The following is a 22,260-nucleotide window of genomic DNA, read 5'->3' as shown; positions in this document are numbered from 1 at the left end:
GCTTTGATCGAATTGTCCGTGCACAAGCACAGCCTCCATAAAAAGAATGCAGCATGTTTGCATCGAGGAGCTTTGTCCACCCCATAGACAGGTAAAACTGCGCCCTTTCTTCAATTTGCCATAGGCCGAAGAACGCGGGGAGCTGACATCTAATAGAGAGCTAATGGGAATATTGATCAGAGCCAGAGGGAGTTCGACGTCTGGTTTCATGGCCGTGGCAACCCTGTGTCATTTCTTGTACCTGTCTCGCATTCGCAGTCTGCCAGCCAGTATTTAGTGAATGTGAACCACCTTCTCTGTGTCAATGATTGGACCAAGGGTCCATGGCCTGACTTTCTCGCGGGGAGACGGGAATCGCGAGTGGTAAGCACGTTATCTGGGATCGTAATAGATCAGGCGCACCGCTGTTTGTCGGCTATCTTAGTCCCACAGTATCGGATAGCCCACTTTGATATATGGGCAGGGAGATACTCCACCGATGCCGCTATCAGTTCACCAGCAGACCCGGTCAAGTGGAAACATGCCAAGGTAAGGCTGTTGCCCCTGTTTCGGCCGCAATGTCCGCGTCCTCCCTCTCCCACACAGTATCTCTCTCTTGATGGTTTGTGTTTTACAGGATGCTTGTCACAGATCCTGAACAAGGCGAGAGGTACGACACTGCCAATCTACATCAGGTCGATCTTCGTCATACTGCAGATAATGCCAGCAACTGTAGGTCGTGGCTGAAGCCCAACTAGTCGTCAATAGAGGAAGTGAGTCGGTTGGGTGGAATGAGAACGTGCCGCGGCGTACCTGAGTCCTCTCTGAAAGCCTTGGGGTGGGCCGAATACGGTTGACGACCTAGACGTTGCGCATTGGAAGTTGCTGCACGTAAGTGTATTTAAGTGTATGTACCACACAATAAGTGAGGATGGCTGATGATTGAATCGCATGGGATGCGGGGATTCGTTCAGGGGTTGCCAAGCCACTTCGGAAAAACAAGTTGCCGCAATTCCCTCGATGGCCCCAGCACGCCAGACACGACCAGGATTCGTGACCTTCATCTTATAAGGCGCCCACTTTTCTCAGTCTGTTGATGGAATCCCCCGCTACCGATCTGGAGATATCCTCACCATGGCCGGGAAGACTCCAAAGTCGGCGACGGACAAGCGGCCCAATTTCCTGATAATCGTGGCCGACGACTTGGGCTTCTCAGACGTGGGCGCATTCGGAGGGGAGATCAAGACGCCCAACATCGACGGTCTGGCCAGCGATGGGATCAGGCTTACAGATTTCCATGCCGCCGCCGCGTGTTCGCCGACGCGGTCGATGCTGTTGAGCGGCACAGACAATCGCAAGTATTGCCCCAGAGACACACCTGGCTCGTTAGCACCGGGACATATGGTGTGGTTGGTAACATCATTCTGACATATATGTGTACACAGACATTGCCGGGCTGGGCACCATGATCGAGGCCATCAAGGAGTTCCAGGTCGGCCAGCCTGGTTACGAGGGATACCTGAATGATCGAGTCGCGGCCTTGCCCGAGCTTCTTCGAGATGCCGGCTACTTCACCCTTATGTCGGGCAAATGGCATCTCGGCATGACACCGGACCGCTATCCATCCAAGAGAGGGTTCGACCGGTCGTTCAGCCTTCTTCCCGTACGAGGCATGTCGCTGGCCAACCCGTCAAATTGCTAGCTAACATTTTTGGGTATCTAACAGGGTGGTGCGAACCACTACGGGTGGGAACCCCAGGTTGACGAGAAGGTGCCCGATTTACTCAAGCGCAACGGCCCCTTTTACGCCGAAGACGACAAGCCAATCCCGGTCGCTGAGTTGGGGGATGACTTCTACTCGTCTGAGTCCTTCACGTCGAAACTGTTGGAGTACTTTGACGCCAGAGACGAGGGTCAAAGGGAGCAGCCGTTCTTCGCCTACCTCCCCTTCTCGGCGCCTCATTGGCCCCTACAAGCGCCAGAGGAAGACCGCCGAGACTACAGAGGGACCTACGATGAAGGGCCCGACGTGCTCAGACAGAGACGGCTGCGACGCCTGGAGGAAATCGGCATCATCTCGCCCGAGACTCAGGCTCATGAGGTCTTTGCGCTTCCGCTCGATAAACCCCTGAGCAAAGAGTGGCGCAGCTTGACTGAGGACGAGAAGAAGTTCTCCTCGCGGACCATGGAGGTCTTTGCGGCCATGGTGCAGAACATGGACCGGAATATCGGACGCGTCATTTCCTACCTCAAATCGACCGGCGAGTACGACAACACTTTGGTCATCTTCATGTCCGACAACGGCGCCGAGGGTCTGCTGTTGGAGGCGTATCCCGTGGTCAAGGAGAATATTTTCGACCACATCGATCGATATTACGACAATAGTTATGAGAATATGGGGCGATACAACAGCTACATCTGGTACGGACCACGCTGGGCGTCTGCGGCCATGGCCCCGCTGAGACTCTACAAGTCCTTTTCGTCCGAGGGTGGGATCCGCGTGCCGTTCATCCTCAGATATCCGCCATTAACGTCCGCTCGGGCTGGGGAGCTGGATCGATCTTTTGCGACCGTGATGGATATTGCCCCAACACTCCTACAGTTGGCAGGCACTCAGCACCCTGGAACCACCTACAGAGGCCGGGCTGTTGTTCCCATGCGGGGGACCTCCTGGGTTCTGTATCTATCAGACCCTGTGGTGCAACAATATATCCACGGCGACGACTCGGTCATGGGCTGGGAACTGTTCGACCGCCAGGCCCTCCGGAAGGGCAAGTGGAAAGCCGTCATGATCCCCAAGCCCTTTGGCCCTGGGACGTGGCAGCTGTACAACCTGGAGAGAGATCCCGGCGAGACGGACGACCTGGGCGCAAGACACCCCGACAAGCTGCAAGAGCTACTCAAACACTGGGACGAGTATTGCAAGGAGGTCGGCGTCGCTGGTGCGGCGCCGCAGTATGGAGTGCTGAAGGTTGATGAGGGCAAGGATGCTCCCTGAGCGCTAGCCGCGGTGAGGGAGGGTCCCAGATCACTCGTGATAGATTTCCCAGTTCTTGCCTAGAGAAGGATGGGCGTCACGCTGGAGTTGGATCGGTGTTTTGAGACGGGGACAGCTTTGGAGCGGACGGTGACCTAACGCCGCAAGATAGTAGAAACGGAGCAGTCTCACCTGTTGAATAACCAAGACTTTGTGCATGGGATAGATTGAGGGCCGACCAAGCATAGATCGGCTCACAGGTCCCTCTCAGATCGCGCGTGATAGATCGTGCTGTTCGCCGCACAGGATGCGATTCTAGAGTCGCACTCATCCCCCAGAACTCCCACGAGTGACCGTTGGCTGAACGTCGGAGACAGTCCGGGAGAGAGCTACTGGAGAGCTGCCGCAGGAACTCCATGGTCCGCAGCCCCACGCTTCTCGGAAATCCCCTCGTCCACAGGCATGGTTCGGCAGTCAGCTTCACACGGGTTAACTGTAAACCAAACATGGGGGACCATATAATGTCCCGCATGTCCAATATTGTCCCCCAGAAATGCGACAGCTTCGATAGATTGGCATTTGTTGTACTCTGCTGTATCTCTCATCGTGTTGTTTGCTACTGCGAAAGGCTGCAGGAGAGTTTCGACATCACTGCATAGCCATGACTGAGCCAGCGACCAAAGTCGAGGGACTGCCCAAGTTCTCCCGCCACATCACCACGCACGATGCAAACGGAGTAGCAAGATTCGCAACGGCTGACCCAGCGGATCCGAGCTCTTCTGCTGCCAGAACACTATCCCCCAACCCTACGTGGTCGAATTTTCCCACGTCTGGGTTCGGACTCGCGTATGCAACAGACACGATCCCGGCCGACTTCAACGGCAACGCCGATTTGGACGCCTACAACGGGTACCTGCAGAAACACCCAGGCATCACCATCAAGGGCGGATCAGTGTGTCGGGTGGTGGACATGGCTCCTGGCGCCAAGTCGCCCATGCATCGCACCATTTCGATCGACTATGGCGTGGTGCTGGAGGGCGAGGTGGAATTGGAACTGGATTCTGGCGAGAAAAGGCTTGTTAGGCGGGGAGACATCTTTGTCCAGCGAGGGACAATGCACATGTGGAGGAACCCCAGCGATTCGCAACCTGTAAGGCTGCTAGCGATCCAGCTGGACAGCAAGGAAGTTGAGGTGGACGGCAAGGGGCCTCTGCCTGAATTGTTCCTCTCGTAATATGGAATGGCATTGTCCTCACGGACTGTTCTCCTTCTCTTAGAGCCTGGCACGAAGAGCGACCAGGGATCTGAAGCTCCACCCAATCCTTAAGACCTAACTCCTAACTTGATGCTTGTGTTGACGTCTTGCCAAATGGTCTTTCCACCTCTGCCGCCGGTAAAATAGACCGTCGGGAGCCGTTGTGCCGTGTGTCGCACTCCGGCTTCGCTCGTTCTGGGCAATAACGCGATCTCGAGCACGACAATTCTGAAGCGAGCGCAGACTCAGGGCCCAGCCAATTAGTGATGATTCGGTACAGGATTGGCTCCGGCAAATGCGCGATCTGGTGTTGCGACTTACCAGTTTCAGGAAATGCACTCCATCTGGGAGCAGGGCCCGCCTCGCCCTAACTGAAAACTCCACCATGGAGTGTAGATAGCTAATGTCCGTGCAAGTCGACGTGGATCGAGGGGTAGATTGGTAAACAGCCAGAATGTGCAGAAGGAGCCAATCTGAAAACGTCATGATAACGTAGTGGGAAGCCCCTCCACCTGCGGGCAACTTTTTTTCCTCTCTCTCTCTCTTTTCCATTCTCCGATTTTGAATTTCCTAAAAACTCTCCTTGCTCTTCGGTTTATGCAATTGTCGCTGCGACCGAGCTCACTAAGATTCATCAACAGCCTAGCTAGAAGCATCTTCAACCCGCAGTCGCAGTTTCGCTCCAGAACTCTCGCAGACATGGCTGTCCGATCCGCTTTCGACCCCAAAGACATGGTACGTGTTCCTCTGTTGGTCGCGTCGAGTTGCGCAGGTTAATTGACTTCCACTGTGCAATTAGGTCTTCCGTCACCTCGGCCCTACTGGGTTGAAGGTCTCGGTTCTCTCACTGGGTAGGCAAATCAACGGCCGTAGGAACCACAGTTTTCAGCGGGCTAACAGCGTGAACAGGCGGCTGGCTCACATATGGTGGCACGCAAAAGGGTAACATTGTGAAAGAGTAGGTCGTGTGCAAGACGTCGTCAAGTCCATGCTCACAAGCCGGAACAGATGCCTGCAAGCTGCGTGGGACCATGGCATCAACTTCTTTGACACTGCAGAGGTAAGCACTTATGAGCAGTCGCGGACGTACCACTTACATCAAAGGTAGACATATGCCAATGGCCAATCCGAGATTGAGATGGGCAATGCCCTCAAGGAACTGAACTGGCCCCGAGACGAGTATGTCTTGTCCACCAAGATCTTCTTTGGCACCGGTCGAAAAGAACCCAATACTCGTGGCCTCTCGCGGAAACATGTGGTCGAAGGTCTCAAGAGCTCCCTGGAGCGTCTCCAACAGCCATATGTAGACATCGTTCTGGCGCATCGACCTGACTATGCTACCCCGATGAAGGAAATCGTCGAAGGCTTCACTCAGGTGATCCGTAATCTCAACCTTGCGTACTATTGGGGGACGTCGGAATGGTCAGCTACCCAGATTACGGAAGCCACCTTGATTGCTGAAAAGTACAACTTGATCGCGCCCATCGCCGAGCAACCCCAGTACAACGCCTTCCACCGTCAGCGATTCGAGGTCGAGTATGCGCCACTGTACAAGGAGTACAAGTACGGCACGACCATTTGGTCGCCGCTCGCCTCTGGTCTCCTAACTGGCAAGTACAACAACGGCATTCCCGAGGGCTCACGGTTTGCCAACCACAAAGACTTCTTTGGTAGCACCATCGAATCGCTCCAGAAGCCCGAAGGTAAGGCCAAGATCGAAAAGGTCAAGAAATTGACTGCCATCGCCGAACGACTAGGCGGCAACATGTCACAATTGGCTCTGGCGTGGTGTGCTAAGAACCCCAACGTGAGCACTGTCATCCTCGGCGCCACCAAGGTCGAGCAAATTATGGACAACTGCAAGGCCCTCAAGCTGTTGGAGAAGTTGGACGACAAGACCATGCAAGAGATTGAGGAGATCCTGGACAACAAGCCCGCTGAGCCGGCAAGTTTTGGGAGATCGAGGTAGGCGGGTCCTTTGTTTGACATCCCTTGCAGAAGGGCCGCTGTCAGTCATGGCCCCTGCCACTGAGCAAGTTCTCGTCCGTACCATGCATCCAAGCATGTATTAGGGTTTGGGTCCACGGGCTGATTCAGGACGTTCCTAGACGCGAATGGCGCCAGAGATCGGCCAAGCTATAGGGGGGGGCACTTTGGAGGAGCAGGACGAAGACTGCGTTCAGCATAGACGGTCATTTGGCGATGCAATCGAAAAGTTTTGTCGAGAGACAACCCACCGTACAACACCTACCACTTACCACGTACTGACTTTCCTTCAGCCGTGTTGAGGACACCCATTGTCTCTTCCAACTGCACCCAGGAGATGGCCAGGCCAGACCTGTTCAATGTGTCGATCCCCAGGCTTCGATACCTCCCCCCTCTGACTCACCCTCAAATCCCCCTTGCAGCTCTCTACCTCCCTCTCCCACCGCTTTTTCTCTTGATCGGCGATCCACGTGGTCTGAGCGTTAATGTTGAGCTGTCACCCAGCTGCCACCCGGTGCCATGGTTGTCAACTGGCCCGTGGTACATGATTTGATTGGTGACCCAAGTTTTGCAGGGCGCTCTGGGCTTTATCGAACCCCATAGCACAATTTTGACCACCTGGCTGTCATTGGCAGGATATACTCCACATACTCCAGGGCGTTTCCCCCACATGACTCTGCGATACGTTACACTATCTTGAAGGGCCCTGTTGTAACCTTGTCGGCTATCTGTGTGACGTGTTGACTCTGGGAAATGCAAGGCTTTCTATCTCTCCCCGCCTTGGCATGGAAATGCGAGCAGGGGAGTCTGAGGAGGATTAAGTTTGTTGGTCCTGGGGAGGGTCGAGGTATATGTGCAGGGCATTCCCCTCCTCGCCTGATCTTCCTTCTTTCATCTTCCCTCTCACCTTGTTTATCCTATTGCCTCGTCTCACCCTGTCTTCTCCAAGTATCTCACCTTGCTTACTTCCATTTGGTCTGCCCCATCCATCAAACAGTCCTCGGAGGAAGAAAACAAAACGCCATGGACCCGCTCGACATCATCCTTGCCACGTACTGCCTACCAGTCAAGTTGGCGGGCAAAGAAGCTCGACGGCAACTCGCCCTCGACTGCCAGCAATTCGTGGTCAACAACCCTGGCGTGCTCGGGGGTTTCAACAGGATAGATCAATTAGCCTGGAAGTTCATGGTCGGCGGCGGTGGCGCGGCTCACTTCACCGGAACGGCCTGCCCGTGGGACGATTACGACAGCCAGTACACGATCCTGAACTGCGTCCGGGCCATCATGGCGCTGTACAACGACGGCGGGGTCTTCTCCCAAAGCCCTCCCGCGGATATAATAGGGGACGTGGACAGGGCCGCCCAGCAGTATGGAGCGTCTCCTTTCCCGAAATATGCGCCAAAGCTACCAAAGCGAGTTGAGGCAATCGATTTGGGGGGATTACCTCGCTCCAGGACAGGTACGGTTCCGACAATTCCCCCTCTACGGCAGTTCTGTCTTCTGCCCTGCCCACACGCACTCATCTCTTTCACATATACACCACATGTCATCCTGTCCCTGCTGCCCACATCTCGCACTGTTATAAGACACACCGACCCCCTCGTGTATCTGTACTAACCCTCTGCGACAACAGCATTTGAAGAAGACTACTCGCTACCCCGCGTCAACACGTCGAGAAAGAAGACGGACCTCCCACCCCCGCCGAATGGGTACAAAGCTCCCAACACAGCCTCTCAGGCAGTACCGTATCCACACGCGCGGGGGCTGCCATTCCGGGTCTCTGCCCGCCTTCTTCGACAGACGGCCCAGAGAAGGGTCGCCAGCGTGGAAGCCTCTGGATCAGGCTCAGAAAACGCCGAAGCCGAGGCACCGGCGGTCAAGACAGAGGTTGTTACACAGGGGCCGAGCAAACGAAAGGCGGCCAGAGAAGCGGCCAAGCAGGGAGCGAACAAGAAATTGGTCAGATTACCAGACGTCGAGTTTGGGATTGGAACAAGGACCGGCAGATACGGAAGAAGAAGCAGCAGCAGAAGCAGCGGAATCAACAGCTGGGGCACCTGGGACAGCTGTTCGGTCAATTCGCCCTCTTCCACAGATTGAGTCTGTGGCCACGTTGACGTCGATCGTGAGCTGAAGTACGTCAGGATGGGATGGAACAGCGCTGCTCACGATGGATGGATTGTGGGTAGAAACCACTCTTTTTTTTCTTCTTTTCTTTTTACCTCGCAGTACAAACAGGAAGGCAGTCTGACACACTCGCTTGGAATGAACGAAAAAGGAAAGGAGGGGAACAAGGCAAATTGGAGGGCGGATTTTTCTGATAGAGTCATCTACAAATGAAACAACACTGCCCTTCCGCGTTGAAGTTGTTGTTCCCTTTTGCGCATGTGCACGTGTGATTCTCGCCGACTCGGGAGGAGGATTGGGATTGGTCTTCTACTCAATCATACTGTCATGCTCTCATACTCATGCCGGAGGGGCGAGGGTCGCATCATGCGTACAGTGCTGAGGTAGGGGAGACCCGAGATGGGAGTGTGTTGTATGAACGAGATAGATTCTGGTCACTTGGGTAGAGCAATATGGCTTGTCATAGGACCGGGACCCGAACACATAAAGCCAGCAAGTCATATCCACATTTCTTCAGGCATCCAGATCTGTCTTCACACACACTGGTGCGTCTGTCTGTACATCCCACCTAGCTAAAGCGCAGTGTTGATCAAAGACCACGGGCGTTGGTGGACCACACTATCCTCGGGGCCCCCTTCCTCCTCACCTTCATACCGCTCCGCGAGAGGCGCCGCAAATTCGAGCATGAACTTGAGCATCCACTGGTCCATCTGGAAGTGCGAGTCGTCCTGGCACCGTAGGCAGGCTCTGTGAAAGGCCTCGAACCGGGCAAACGATATGTCGATGCAGGGCCAGAAGGTCTTCAGTCGGGTGAGGAGCTCAAAGTTGCGTTCCAGCAGTCGCCGCGCGCGCTGGATGTCCGCCGCGTCGTCGCTGAAGAGCAGAATGTGCAGTTGGACGGTCGAGGCGATGGCCAGGACGTGGCCGACGATCGAGTTGAGGAGTTCGGCGCCTTCGGTCTCGCTCGCCAGGTGGATGAGGTTGCACACGTCCGTCGAGTATTTTCTGCATTTTTGCGCGTACTGGCTCCTCCTCAGTTGATGGTGCTCCTGGCCCTGCTGGTGATAGGCGTGGTTCGTGCTGCCGTGGAGGAACTGGTAAAAGAGGAGCTGGCATAGGTGGCAATAGTCCATGTGGAGGACGACGAATATGTTGCCGAAACCCTGCCTTGTCCAGTACAACAGGTTCTCGGACGTGTTGACCATCCTCTCGGGAAGGCTACAGGCCCAGGAGTCCAGCTCCTCTGACACGCGCTCGACAGCCTGTGTTAGTTCAGCACCTTGCAGCTCACCGGAGACGGCTCGTGAGTTCACCGCATCGATCTGAGAGAAAATTTGGTTGACCACTACTGAATGCGCTATCAGCGAGTCCTGTGGCACGGGTGATTTCGCCGTCGGGGATCCTCGGCTAGCAATATAGGTCCGATTCGGTGGCGCCGTGGATGGAAGCTCGAGGAATCTCTTCTCGGCCATAGGCAGCGGCACATTGCGCAGCGGCATCATCTTCGGTAGTCGCACTCCCGTCGATGACCATGTGTCCGTTTCGTACAGCGCCCACCACACTATCACTCGGTCAGTTCACATCCCACTCATATGGTGGGCCACTGGTTCCCTAACCTCTAAAGTTGAGTTCCTGATGAATCCGCGTGGTGACCGGCGCATTAGGAAGGTCTAGAAGCATTCCCATGCGGCAAGCAATACTGAAGAAAACCGATTCTGTCGCCCCTTCACCCTCGATCACGGCGGACGCTCCCAGCAAAAGGCATGCTTGGATAGTAGTGAGGGAAATGTCGTGTAGATTCAACAGCCGCTCTGCTTCTTTGGTGAAGGGTCTACCTCGCTCTTTCGGTGGCTTCTTGATCAGACTCTCGTGCTGTGAAAAGCGTGCCGACATGCCGATGACTGCGAGCAGGAGGATCCTCGGCAAGGAGCCATTCTTGAAAGTGGCCAAGAAGGACGGCTTGTGAAACAAGACGTGGAACGAAACATGGACGTAGCGGAAGTAGAGATTGATCAGCTCCTCGCACAGGTCTGGAGGTGGAAGGAGCTTAGACTTGTGCGTGAGAGCATGTATCCGTCGAGGAACGATGGGCTCGTAGCCGTCTTCGTGGAAATCGGTCTCTTGGCTCAAAACGCACTGCAAGTTCCTCTCGGCGCAGAAATCGCACGTCGTTCCCTGGTAAGAGCGTATACATTTCCTCCGCCGCCTCCTACCAACCGCGATGAGCGATTTGACGTCCTGGGCCAAAAGACATCGGTGACTTACCGACAGATGACACAGGCTGATTTGGGCCGCATGTGGAGCGCGGGACGAGGTCCAACCCCTGCGGTGACTTGGAGTCCCGATAGTTCCCACTCTAACAGATTGTTTTCACCACTGGTGTTATCGGCATTGGGAGCAATTGTTAAGAGAGCGTGCTGTGACAAGTTGCCGAAAACGATCTGGTTACGCGGGTGCTGTTGGGGCAGCAAGATGGTACTAGCAGAAAATGATTTCAAATCTGGCTGCTATAGTAATTTGCGGGGTTGGAACTAACTTGATCGAGGGCGGGAAATTCTGGCGGAGAAAAATCTGCTCCGATTGGTCACTCAGTATTACCGCAGGTCGGCTTTTGATGCGGACTACCAGCGATTTTCATTTGTTCACACCAACATGCAACCACCCCTGTGGGGACACTCACACCGTCCCTCAATGCTTCCCCAGCAGTATGCCCCTCCCTCTCCGTTTGCCTCTGACCTCGTCCATTCCGGTCACGACGGATTGGTTCTCTGACATCCTGCGGTATGATCTGCCTCTCGCACTTGGCCAGTGGCCCAGCGGCGCGTGCCAAAATCATATCACCCTCGCCGTCTCCCCTAAACAAAACTCCTTGCCTCTGCTGGTGAAGGCATTCTTCTTACGTCTGCGGCCAGACAGATTCTTTGTGACACAAACATGCTTGAATCAATCGACGGTCTAGGGCTCGGAGGGCCATCGATCCCGCAGCAGACAGAACAATGCAGCCCAGACTATGCCAACGAGGTGGTCTTCCGCCGAAATACTTTGCCGCCGCGGTCCTACTGGATCCCAAAGACCTCCCTGTCACTCAACGGTGTCTGGGACTTTTGTTGCGCCAGCAGTCCCCTTGAAGCCGATGATTTCAGTCAACAACAAGAAAACTCGTGGACTACCATACAGGTGCCTGGTCATTGGCAGCTTCAAGGCCACGGTCTACCTCAATACACCAACATTGTCTACCCATTCCCAGCTTGCCCGCCATATCTCCCGGACGAGAACCCCACAGGCACGTATCGACGGACTTTTTCAGTGCCACCCGAATGGGACTGTAGTGCTCAATTGCGACTACGCTTTGACGGCGTCGACAGTGCGTATCACGTCTGGCTTAATGACAACCTCATCGGATACGCCCAAGGCAGTCGGAACCCGGCCGAATTTGACATCTCGACCGCCGTGAAACGCGACAAACCCAACAAGTTGTTGGTCCGCGTTTATCAGTGGTCAGACGGCTCTTACATCGAAGATCAGGACCAGTGGTGGCTCTCCGGTATGAACAATGTCCTGAGTGGACAAAAGGGGAAAGCTAGATTAACTAGATGCAGGCATTTTCAGGGACGTCCATCTCGTAGCATTTCCGACGACATGCCGAATTGACGACTTTTCCATCCGTGGCGACCTCGATTCTGCCTATGAGCATGGTATTCTCCGCGTCACGACTGACGTCCACTGCCCCACAGGCGGGCATATGGTAGTGGTCCTGCGCGAAAGGCCTGATCGTGGAGGCAAGGCCATAGCCAGTGCAGAAACTGAATTTGGGGCGAGTACCCCGAAAGTCGACCTTGAGGTACGAGTGGACAATCCTAACAAGTGGACCGCGGAGACTCCGTATTTGTACGATGTCGAAATTACACTGATGGATGGCAGCAATGTTGACAGCGTACAACACACGACCGGCTTCCGAAAGGTCGAGCTCAAGAATGGCTTGCTCACGGTCAACGGAAAGTCCCTTCGATTCCGTGGCGTGAATCGGCATGACCACCATCCCCGGCTCGGACGTGCCGTCCCGCTGGCATTCGTCCGTCACGACCTAGAGCTGATGAAGAAGCACAACATCAACGCCGTGCGTTGCTCGCACTACCCATCCCATCCTGGCCTCTATGCCCTTGCCGACGAGATTGGGCTGTGGGTCATGGACGAGGCGGATCTCGAATGTCACGGGTTCTCCGAGGTCGTGGCGACCAACACGGCGGACTGGGACGGCGGAGAAGCTTCTTACGAGCGATGGATAGGTACGGTATCCCAGCAGGCGAGGAAATACCTGTCGGACAATCCGAAGTGGAAAGCCGCCTACGTCGATCGAGCCGTCCAGATGGTGCAGCGGGACAAGAACCACGCCAGCGTCATCATTTGGTCGCTCGGCAACGAGGCCTTCTGCGGGCAGAACCACGTCGCAATGTACGAGGTCTGCAAGCGCCTTGACCCGAGCCGCTTGGTCCACTACGAGGGCGACACCGGCATGGGCACCACGGATATCTACTCATTCATGTATGCGGAAGTGGATGCCCTTGTGGAGAGGGCCTCGACCCGGGACGTCGCCGCGGACGGTACCTTCACAAAGCCGGTGATCATGTGCGAGTATGCCCACGCCATGGGTAACGGTCCCGGTCTGCTTGAGGACTATGAAGAGGTCTTTCGCTCGCATCCGCGCATCCAGGGCGGCTTCGTCTGGGAGTGGGCGAACCACGGCCTCTCTCATGTTCGTCCAGACGGCAAATCGTTCCATGCCCACGGCGGAGACTTTGGACAGAAGGTCAATGACGGGACATTTGTCATGGACGGGCTCTGCAATAGCGAGCATGAGCCCACGCCTGGACTCATAGAATTGAAGAAGGTTTTTCAGCCAGTCTCTGTTCGTCTGGAGGGTCGAAACTTGGTCATTGAGAATAACTACGACTTTGTCGACCTTGGACATTTGGAGGCGACATTCAAAGTCGAGCAATTCGGTGAAAGGTGAGTCATCATTCTGTGTCTGAGACTCCTCGTCGTTCCAACATTGCTGATGGTGACTCTCAGCGCCGAGATGCTCCTGGGTGGAAAACTGGAGCTTCCCCCCATTATGCCCGGTACAAAAGGAGCTGTTAGCCTTCCTGAAGCCATGTTCGAGCGAAAGTCCGAGTTCGAGGTGATACTCACTGTGAACTTTCGACTGAGGGAGGATGCGACCTGGGCACAGAAGGGGTATGAAGTTGCGTGGTTCCAGCACCAACTCTGTCCCGGATGCCGCCTTCCGATCTCTTTACGCTCAGGGCCGTCCATCCCGACAATCCACTCTACCAATTCTTCCCTGACCATCTCCACAGCAAAGTCCACATTCACTTTCAGTCGAGTCCGTGGTCTGCTTAAATCATGGACCACTCCTTCTGGAGCAGTAATACCAGAGTCCTCACACCACAAGGACGCTCTGATCCCGTGTTTCTGGCGACCTCCGACGGACAACGACAGGCCCAGAGCACTTCCCCACTGGCGCTCTTTTGGTGTTGACAAGATCAACTCCCAACTTCGCTCCATGGTTCTCGACCAGAAGACCCGAGCCCACGGCCTGACCTTGACGACGCAGACTTACATTGCACCGCCTTCCTTGGGTTGGGGTTGGCATGCAGTCACCACCTACCAGATTCAGCCGGACGGCTCCGCAATGTCAGTCTTCGTGCACTTGGAGAAGCCGGTAGGTAATGCTCCTCAACATTGCCCTCGAATGGGGTTGGATGTTGTGATGACAAAAGCCATCACCAACGTCAAGTGGTTTGGTCGTGGTCCCAGCGAGTCATATCCAGATAAGAAAAGCAGCCAGCGCCTCGGCATTTGGGATGTCAATGACGTTGCTCAACTGCAGACTCAATACGATGTCCCCCAGGAGAACGGGAACCGCATGGACACTCGCTGGCTAGAGTTGACCGTCTCGGGAACAGGTCCGGTAGTGAGGGTGAGCGGGATTGACGAGCCATATTCCTTCAAACCTGTCGACACCGCACAGAATCTGAGAAACCAAGTCCGGTTGGCACCCCAGCCAGCATTCAACTTTACAGCGACACGGCACTCTCCCGACATGCTCGAGAAAGCTGCCCATCCTTGTGACCTCGTTGAGGAAGATGTGACTTTGCTCCGTTTAGACGCGGCAGTCAGCGGAGTAGGAACGGGTGCATGTGGCCCCGCGACGCGGGAAGAGCACATGGTTAAGCCTGCTGCGGCCAGTTTTGGGTTCATTTTGGCGTTGGAATAATGGGATCGACCCTCTTGTCAAGGATTCAATATGCCTGTGGAACAGACCCGATTCTCCGGCATGACTCTCCTGGAAAGGTGGGCAAAGTAGCCGGAACGAAGAACTCGATTAGTCAACCGTACTCGTACAGAGGCGATCGCATGATACATGTGTCACTCGTGGCGCCATCTAGTCGTCCTACCTTTACGCCGAAGTAGACTGACTCTCTGAACGCGGTAATGGATTGCCTTCAAAGGACGGGTAGTCGAATGTCGCGTACTGAAATCCGCTCATTCGTCATCATTGAACGGAAAACCGACCTGATGGAGACCGACCACGTTTGCCACGCCCAGACGAAAGTGCACCATCAGCATCAGGAGGATTCATGGACGTTGAAAGAAAGCATCGAAATGATATGGTTAAAATGGCATGATTGGAGCTAACCAAGTTGGAGTTTAGCCGGGGCCGCTTTATCGTGCTCCAAAGCAGACTAGTGTATCTTGGCAACTCTCCGCCACCACAAGCTTGAATTGAGCATCCACCGCCTCCCCAAAAAGCGCAACGAACCTCTTACTACCATGCCACCGTAACCCACCCAAGCACGGAGACAACCCTTCGCCACAAGTGCCGCTGCAAGAACCATTCGTCAGACCGTCTTACGGTGGGGCAATACAACCAAGGAGAAAGTCTTCTGATCTCCTGTCGGCTTTCTAGTCGGGGAATCCTAGCGGCGGTCTACCATGCGGCTTTGGCGGTTTTCGGGCGGCTTTGCCCTGATTGGAGCGTCTCTCACGAAAGCAAACTGGCGAGCGCCCTAAGAGAAACGTCGGCAGAAAGAACAGCGAATTGTTCTCGAGCTGCGACCTCGATTTCCCAGAAACGATGCAAGGCTACATACGGACGGGGTTTCCCCACATGGGAGAGTCTGGATCTGGAGAGAAGCTGGAGAATGCATCATGCATATAGTCTGGAACGTCGTCGCAGGAACAAGTACAAAAGAGAGCGACTTCACCCCTCGATCTTCACTCTCAATTGCCATACGGGGTTTTGGCACCGACAAAACCATCCTGTCCCCATTTGAGCACTCGGCCCAAAGTCCCTCTTGGTTTCGATATGTCGTCGACAAAGATGGGCGCTCCTGAGGAGCACATGGTGGAAGTCGTCAAAGGCGACTCGGAGATCATACACAAGCACGACGTTCTCGACCTCGCCAACGACATCCAGGATGTCAAGCCCAGTGCAACTACTCCTGCCATGTTCAAGCTGTACCTCATACTGTCTATTGGCTACTTCTGCATCATCCTGCAGGGTTATGATGGCTCGCTCATGGGTGCCATCAATGCGATGCCCCAGTATCTCGATTATTACGGATTGTGAGTACTCGGGCAATTTTCCCATGTGAATATCCGTTTTGTTGCGCCTTCCGCTACAGGCTCTTGGGCGTGCCCTGTCAAGATCTTGAACTGATGTGTCCTTCAGAAAATCCGCAAGCTCTTCTACCGGCCTGGTCTTTGCGATCTACAACATCGGTGCCATTGCAGCCCTCCCAATCAGCGGTCCACTGAATGACACCTTTGGTCGACGATGGGGGATGTTCGCTGGCGCCGCTTTGGTCATCTTCAGCACTTGTATCCAGGCTCCCGCGACCTCCAAGGCCATGTTTTTGGCTGGCCGATTCTTTGTCGGGTTTGGCCAGGGGTTTTTGAACGTAGCCGGCATCACCTATGTCAGCGAGATGGCACATCCTCACTGGCGAGGTCCTCTCTCCGCCTTTCTCGAGACGAACTACTTTGTCGGGAGCATCCTTGCCTCCTGGGTGACCTACGGCACCGCGTACATGTCCGGAACCATTTCATTTCGCCTTCCGGTATGGCTGCAGATGGTCAGCTCCGGATACATTGTCCTGGGAGTCTTCTTCTGTCCCGAGTCGCCGCGTTGGCTCATGGCGCAAGATCGCTACGCAGAAGCCGAGGCCGTCCTGGCCACATACCACGGCGAAGGTTCCAGGTTGAGCCCATTTGTCCGCCTCCAGCTCGCTGAGATGCGCGCCCAGATTTCCTCAGACGGCTCCGACAAGCGTTGGTGGGACTATCGCGACCTGTTCATGACAGCCGCGGCTCGAAGACGTCTGATCTGTGTGGTTGGGTTTGCCTGGTTCGGCCAGTATTCCGGCAACGCGCTGGTGTCGTACTACTTCCCCGTCATCGTGGAGCAGACAGGCATCACCAACCCGCACACGCAGCTGCTCCTCAACGCTCTGAACCCCGTGGTGTCGTGGATCGCCGCGATTCTGGGGTCGTTGCTGAGCGACCGCGTGGGCCGCCGACCGTTGCTGCTGGGAGGCTTCACCGGCTGCGCGCTGTGCCTGGCCGTGGTGACGGGCTTGACCAAGGTCTCAGTCACGTCCGGCGGCGCTGCGGCGGGCCACGCGGGCATCTTCTTCATCTACCTGTTCAGCGTGGTCTTTTCGTTCTGCCTCACGCCTCTCCAGCCCTTTTACATTTCCGAGTGCTTGACCACCGAGACCCGCGCCAAGGGCAACGCGCTCGGCCAGATCGTCGCCTCCATCGCCGGCGTCGTCGGCCAGTACACGACGGGTGTCGCCATCTCCAACATCGGCTACTACTACTACCTGGTGTTTGTCTTTTGGGACTGCTTCGAGGTGCTGGTCACGTATCTCTTCTTTCCTGAAACAAAGGTACGTACCATCCTATCCTAGCTGCTGTCTATTTCTTCTTCGTCCCCCCAAAACCCCTGTCTCTCCTGTCCATCTCTCAGCTTTCCATATCCTCCCCACCCTGCCCACCCTGCCTCCCGGCCAGAGCAGACCAGAACAGACCAGAACCAAAACAAGGCGGTATAACTAACCAACCGTGAATTCAATAGGGCCGCACACTCGAAGAAATCAACGAAATCTTCAACGACCCCCACCCGGTCAAAAAGTCTTTGGAGAGGAAAGATGCCACGGGCGTTTTGCACGCGACTCTGAAGGTGGGGGAAACTTGAATGGATGATGATCATGTCTGTCTGTCTGTGTGTCTCTCTCTCCAAGGGATTATCTGTCGTGTCCTATGGTTCTATGGTCTATTGTCTATGGTCAGTGGTCTATTGGGCTTGTGCAAAGGGTCAAGGCATCACGCTCGCAATCGAGATATCAGGCGTGGCATGTATGGGACCTCCTAATGGTGCCATGATCGAGCAAATGTCGAACGTCGCAGAGACAGCACAATCCCAAGGAGCGAATCCTTAATCCTGCGTCGAAGTGATACGATTCGATTGTCTTTCTGTCTGTCTGGTCTGGCCTTCCTCCCTGTTCTTCTCTCTAAATCTGTCCAGTCATTGCCCGTCTGGAGTTTCGTCTGCTTCTCATCCAAAGCGTCGATTCCAATTTTGGTTCTCTTATTCCATTCCGTCATGTTTCGTTTCTCGTTCCTCGGCGACTTCGTTCCAACCACTTTGCTAGACGCTCATGCCAACTCATGCCAACGTCATGCCAACTCATCACGCGTCATGTCCTTTTCCCACCTACAGAGCCTTCCAGAGGCCCATCGGCTTATGGGTGACCTTGATCCCGATATAGATGCAATTCTATTCCACACTTTTCTTGGTCATAGAGCGAGGCTCTGACACCTTGGTGATGACCACGGCTCCTCTTAGAGACGCTGAAGCCGACGCGCTAGCAATGCTTAGTTTATCGCCGACTGGCATGTATTACGATTGCCGGTAATTTAGGTCGACTGCGCCAGACTGTATTGCTTCCCATTCCCGTGGCGCTTCAATCGCTGGGGTTTCGGAGGTGACTGAACGAAGCCGCAAAACTGGACCTTCTCGTATCTTGCGGACCGCCGAGCTCGGCATCAACTGTTTCCTCGAAACATTGAATTTCGGTGCTAGGATCAACCTCACTGCCATCGCGGGGATTCGTTCCTCCTTCTGTTTCCTTCTCCTAGATGAAATCGGCCGTATACGAGAACCCACGGAATTCCTCCTGGTGGGCAGGCGAAAGCACTGGAAACACATAATGTCAGCTGTCTGCGAACCCAGAAGGACACTGAACCAAAACTTACCACTTTGTACTGGTGTGAGCACCGGCGTCACACTCGTGAACTCCTGGTCGAAATTGCTTGTATCCTTTTCGTTCTTAATGGTCGGCTTGAACGGTGTGGGAACCCGTTTGTGATAGATGTCGTCCCAGTTGATGCCCTTGAAGAAGGCGTGGCTCATGATTTCTTCCGCGTCTCCCGGTCCGCTGCCCAGCCGCAGTTCGGGTTCCCTTGTCAACAGTTTCTGCAGGATCGAAACACTGTCACGCGGCATGTGGATGGGATACAGGGGTTCGTCCGCAAGGATCGCGTCGTAGATTTCGTCCTCGTCCTCCCCACGGAACGGAGATTGCTGCAGCAACATCTGGTAAATGAGCACACCAAAGGCCCACCAATCAACCGCACGGCCGTATTTCTTGTCCAAAAGGATCTCAGGAGCCATGAACTCTGGCGTACCACAGAATGTGGAAGTCGTCGATCCATACCACATGTCCTCCTTGCAAAGACCATAATCAGCGATCTTGATGTGACCGTCCAGGGTGAGGAGGATGTTGTCCAATTTCAGATCTCGGTATATGACACCATTTTCGTGGAAGTATTTGAGAGCCAAACACACTTCGGCAGCGTAGAACTGAGCACGCTTAAGGCCGAACTGTCCACGCTGAATGTGCAACATCAGATCACCGCCCGAAATATACTCCATCACAAAATACACTCGAGTCTCGGTCTGGAAGCAAGCATGCAAGTTGAGCAAGAAGGGGTGTCTCTCTTTGTTGGCGATCAAGAAAACTCGCTTTTCGGATTTGGTTGACTCGACTTCGTCGTTCTCAATGATAAATTCCTTCTTCAAGACTTTGATGGCGTACAGCTTCTTTGAGCTCTTAGCCTCTGCAAGCATGACCTTTCCGAAGTTGCCCTTTCCTAGTACTGCGAGGAAATTGAAGTGATCAAGGCCAATTCTCGGTCCCGATCCGCGCCCAGAGGGAGGCGTGGCTACCTGTTGTTGTGACGACGGCGCCGGTTTGATGGGGGCGGGTGCGTAGCTTGCCGCTGCTGCCGCTGCTTGAGGTTGAGGTCTTTGAGATTGGATGATTGCTTGCTGTGGTGCTTGATGCTGAGGCGCCTGTTGTTGCGCCGGTTGGACATATCCTTGATAGGCTCGAGGATCGTAAGAAGCGTGTGGCTGTTCTGGTGCAGGGGGTCGAGCGTTGGCGTAACGATCTGCAGGCACTTTTTGAGGACTGTAATCATTGAACGATTGGTTGTATTGTTGAGATGGCGGCCGATTCGTGGCGGCGGCGGCTGCTTGCACTGCCGCGGTAGATACAGCCTTTTGCTGCAATGGTCTTTGCTGCTGCTGTTGTTGTAATGGCTGCGACTGGCTAGCTTGGGGTTGGTTGTACATCATGTTTTGCGCAGCGCTCATAGCAGCAGCAGAGGGTTTCGGTTGTTCTTGATGTTGATCATACGATTGGTTCGATATCTGTGGTGTTATGGTCGTGCTGTCCGAGATGAAGCTCTGTGTGGGAGACGTGGGACCCGGTCTGGCTGCGGAATTGGGTCTCAGTGTTCGATTGCTCATTCCAGAGCTCACGGACGAGGACTTATTGTGGTGTTTCGTTCTCTGAATAGTCTCCAAGATTTCATTGGCGACGATCATTGACATGCCACAAAAGTCCGGAACCAAATGCTGACACTGGGCATGACAAGTCAGGCCACATTCCGAACACTTTTTGGCGTTGCGTCTTCCCAGAGGCAGCAGATAACCACAATGGCAGCACCAGTTGGCACCGATATTCGAGAAATTGTCGAAGCGATGTGGAATGCGGTGGTTGATCTTCTCTTCGTCGGGGTCCGTTTCGTAGTTTGCCTTACTAATGCACTTCGTGACCACCTTTGGATAGCACTTGGTGTGACAGGTGTATTTGCAGTCTGCACATTGCATGCCCGCCGAGTACTTCAGAAAATCTCCACAAAGCGCACAGCGCATGACGTTGTAGAACTGTTGCTTGACGAACTTGTGGCCCTGCTTCTCGTGCACTTCTTCCTTCTTCTGGCGCACAGCGCCCTGCCGGTTGAGGCCGATATCGAATGGCCGTTTGCCGCCCGTCTGCTTTTGGAAGCTCATTGAGAGATGAATCCTGCCTGCAGGTTCGAGAGAAAACCAAGAATCGATCATCACAGGTTGGAATTGCTGCTGGGAATTTTGGGCGAAACCTGCGGCAGAGCCGGCGCCAGCAGCGTCTCCCGGAGGCATAAACGGTGCGGATTGAAAGTCAGGTCCTGGTTTACCCGGACTTCCACCGTTTGCCATTTTGTCTGCAGATACCCAGCCATTCTGTTGAAATTCCGATTCAATCTTTTTCCGGCGCATTTCTTCCGCGATATCCGAGATACGAATCCATAGAAATCCGATTGGAGTTGGTCGATCACCCGCCTTGTCATAGACCGTGAGTTCAATCTCGTTAGCCTTGTCGATGTCAACGTGATGTGTTTCCTCTGTCCATTTATCTGTGCGTGTCGCCCGAGTCTTGGCCCGAATGTTGTCCTCGACCTTCATGATGACGAACGTTTCGGGGCCTCTTGAAAAGCGTGACGAGGCTGCGTGGTCGACATCCTTAATGGCATGAATACGCATTTCGAGGTGACCTGTTAGGGGTTTTCGCATATTGGGAGCGTTGAGACTGTCATCTAGATGCAAGTCAGCCCTGCACGGGGAAATACAAGCACCAGCACTTGGCCCACTCACCGTCAGCAGCATCGGACGTTTCAATGTCGACGTGCAAGTCCATGTATCGCTTCAAGGCCTGCTTGAGCAACTGAACCTTTTGATTACTCTCAATGCGCCGGCCCTCGGCATCCAGTCTGCTTTTTCTATCGCCTTCGTCTTGGTACAGGCGCACCATTTTCTCGATGCCTGCTTTGTACTGCTTTTCGACTGACAGTTTGAACTCGAGTTGGGAGAGCATGAGCTGGATCTTGGGACCGAGATATGGGGTGTCATACTTGATCAGGTCTGGAAGGAAGATTTTGTGTCAGTAAACCCGAAACTCCTTCACGAAGACCTGGAAGTGATAATACCTAGTTTCGAGAAGTTCGGGCGTGCTTTGGGGACCGGAGCACTGTAAGGACGAGGGTCTCCATACGGAGCTCGAGGAGGCATCATGCCCGTACCTCCCTGGCTGTACCCTCCTGGACCAGGGTCACCATAGTCACCTCTCTCGTTGGAGAAATAGCCTCGCTCGTCTTTGGGAGGAGGAGTCGGTCCCCCGCCGTGCTGAAATCGTGACTGCTGCATACGAGAATCTGAGGGAGTCTGGTACCCAGACCCGCCGTGAGCAGGTGGAGGGGGAGCGACACCCTCATTATGACCCCGCTGCCTCAGTTGTAACTCTGCCAATTTTTCTTCCAAGTATGAAATGTTCCGCCTGCTGTCACGGATGTTGCTGTCGACACGTGCTTGGACTGCGGCGTTGTTGGTAGACTGTCGCATGTGAGTGGCGGCATTGATAAGAGCCTTTTCTCGCTCGATCTTGCGATAGACCTCGGCGATGGCCTGGTCAGGGTCCGCCATGGTTGTGAGAGAAGTGATACAGAGGCGACGAGAGGGTCTAGGGAGACGGTAAGGGAAGGTGTG

At 54.5% G+C, this 22,260-nt stretch overlaps 8 protein-coding genes across 8 annotated transcripts; 6 read left to right on the top strand and 2 right to left on the bottom strand.

Moving 5' to 3' along the window:
* Positions 1 to 1,113: 1,113 nt before the first annotated feature.
* Positions 1,114 to 2,977, top strand: AYO20_00067 (hypothetical protein; the record flags this gene model as incomplete). Its single annotated transcript, XM_022638378.1, has 3 exons — positions 1,114 to 1,291; positions 1,425 to 1,642; positions 1,706 to 2,977. 3 exons carry the CDS (start codon positions 1,114 to 1,116, stop codon positions 2,975 to 2,977), a joined length of 1,668 nt encoding a protein of 555 aa, XP_022505343.1.
* A 640-nt stretch (positions 2,978 to 3,617) lies between these two features.
* On the top strand, positions 3,618 to 4,190 carry AYO20_00066 (hypothetical protein; the record flags this gene model as incomplete). The annotated part of the gene is made up of 1 exon (XM_022638377.1): positions 3,618 to 4,190. The coding sequence occupies one exon, from the start codon at positions 3,618 to 3,620 to the stop codon at positions 4,188 to 4,190; it is 573 nt and encodes a 190-aa protein (XP_022505342.1).
* A 720-nt stretch (positions 4,191 to 4,910) lies between these two features.
* Positions 4,911 to 6,180, top strand: AYO20_00065 (hypothetical protein; the record flags this gene model as incomplete). The annotated part of the gene is made up of 5 exons (XM_022638376.1): positions 4,911 to 4,946; positions 5,011 to 5,062; positions 5,121 to 5,169; positions 5,220 to 5,271; positions 5,320 to 6,180. The coding sequence occupies 5 exons, from the start codon at positions 4,911 to 4,913 to the stop codon at positions 6,178 to 6,180; spliced, it is 1,050 nt and encodes a 349-aa protein (XP_022505341.1).
* Positions 6,181 to 7,220: 1,040 nt separating this feature from the next.
* On the top strand, positions 7,221 to 8,297 carry AYO20_00064 (hypothetical protein; the record flags this gene model as incomplete). The annotated part of the gene is made up of 2 exons (XM_022638375.1): positions 7,221 to 7,656; positions 7,831 to 8,297. 2 exons carry the CDS (start codon positions 7,221 to 7,223, stop codon positions 8,295 to 8,297), a joined length of 903 nt encoding a protein of 300 aa, XP_022505340.1.
* Positions 8,298 to 8,896: 599 nt separating this feature from the next.
* Positions 8,897 to 10,621, bottom strand: AYO20_00063 (hypothetical protein; the record flags this gene model as incomplete). The annotated part of the gene is made up of 3 exons (XM_022638374.1): positions 8,897 to 9,885; positions 9,941 to 10,533; positions 10,590 to 10,621. The coding sequence occupies 3 exons, from the start codon at positions 10,619 to 10,621 to the stop codon at positions 8,897 to 8,899; spliced, it is 1,614 nt and encodes a 537-aa protein (XP_022505339.1).
* Positions 10,622 to 11,258: 637 nt separating this feature from the next.
* Positions 11,259 to 14,601, top strand: AYO20_00062 (hypothetical protein; the record flags this gene model as incomplete). Its single annotated transcript, XM_022638373.1, has 3 exons — positions 11,259 to 11,868; positions 11,924 to 13,331; positions 13,395 to 14,601. The coding sequence occupies 3 exons, from the start codon at positions 11,259 to 11,261 to the stop codon at positions 14,599 to 14,601; spliced, it is 3,225 nt and encodes a 1,074-aa protein (XP_022505338.1).
* A 1,092-nt stretch (positions 14,602 to 15,693) lies between these two features.
* On the top strand, positions 15,694 to 17,830 carry AYO20_00061 (hypothetical protein; the record flags this gene model as incomplete). The annotated part of the gene is made up of 4 exons (XM_022638372.1): positions 15,694 to 15,953; positions 16,060 to 17,278; positions 17,467 to 17,571; positions 17,633 to 17,830. The coding sequence occupies 4 exons, from the start codon at positions 15,694 to 15,696 to the stop codon at positions 17,828 to 17,830; spliced, it is 1,782 nt and encodes a 593-aa protein (XP_022505337.1).
* A 696-nt stretch (positions 17,831 to 18,526) lies between these two features.
* Positions 18,527 to 22,197, bottom strand: AYO20_00060 (protein kinase C-like protein; the record flags this gene model as incomplete). The annotated part of the gene is made up of 4 exons (XM_022638371.1): positions 18,527 to 18,588; positions 18,648 to 21,314; positions 21,373 to 21,639; positions 21,705 to 22,197. 4 exons carry the CDS (start codon positions 22,195 to 22,197, stop codon positions 18,527 to 18,529), a joined length of 3,489 nt encoding a protein of 1,162 aa, XP_022505336.1.
* Positions 22,198 to 22,260: the final 63 nt, after the last annotated feature.

Source organism: Fonsecaea nubica, assembly GCF_001646965.1.
Source record: "Fonsecaea nubica strain CBS 269.64 chromosome Unknown Scaff1, whole genome shotgun sequence".
In the NCBI taxonomy this organism is placed as follows: Eukaryota; Fungi; Ascomycota; class Eurotiomycetes; order Chaetothyriales; family Herpotrichiellaceae; genus Fonsecaea; species Fonsecaea nubica.
This window is presented reverse-complemented; position numbering and strand designations above follow the sequence as displayed.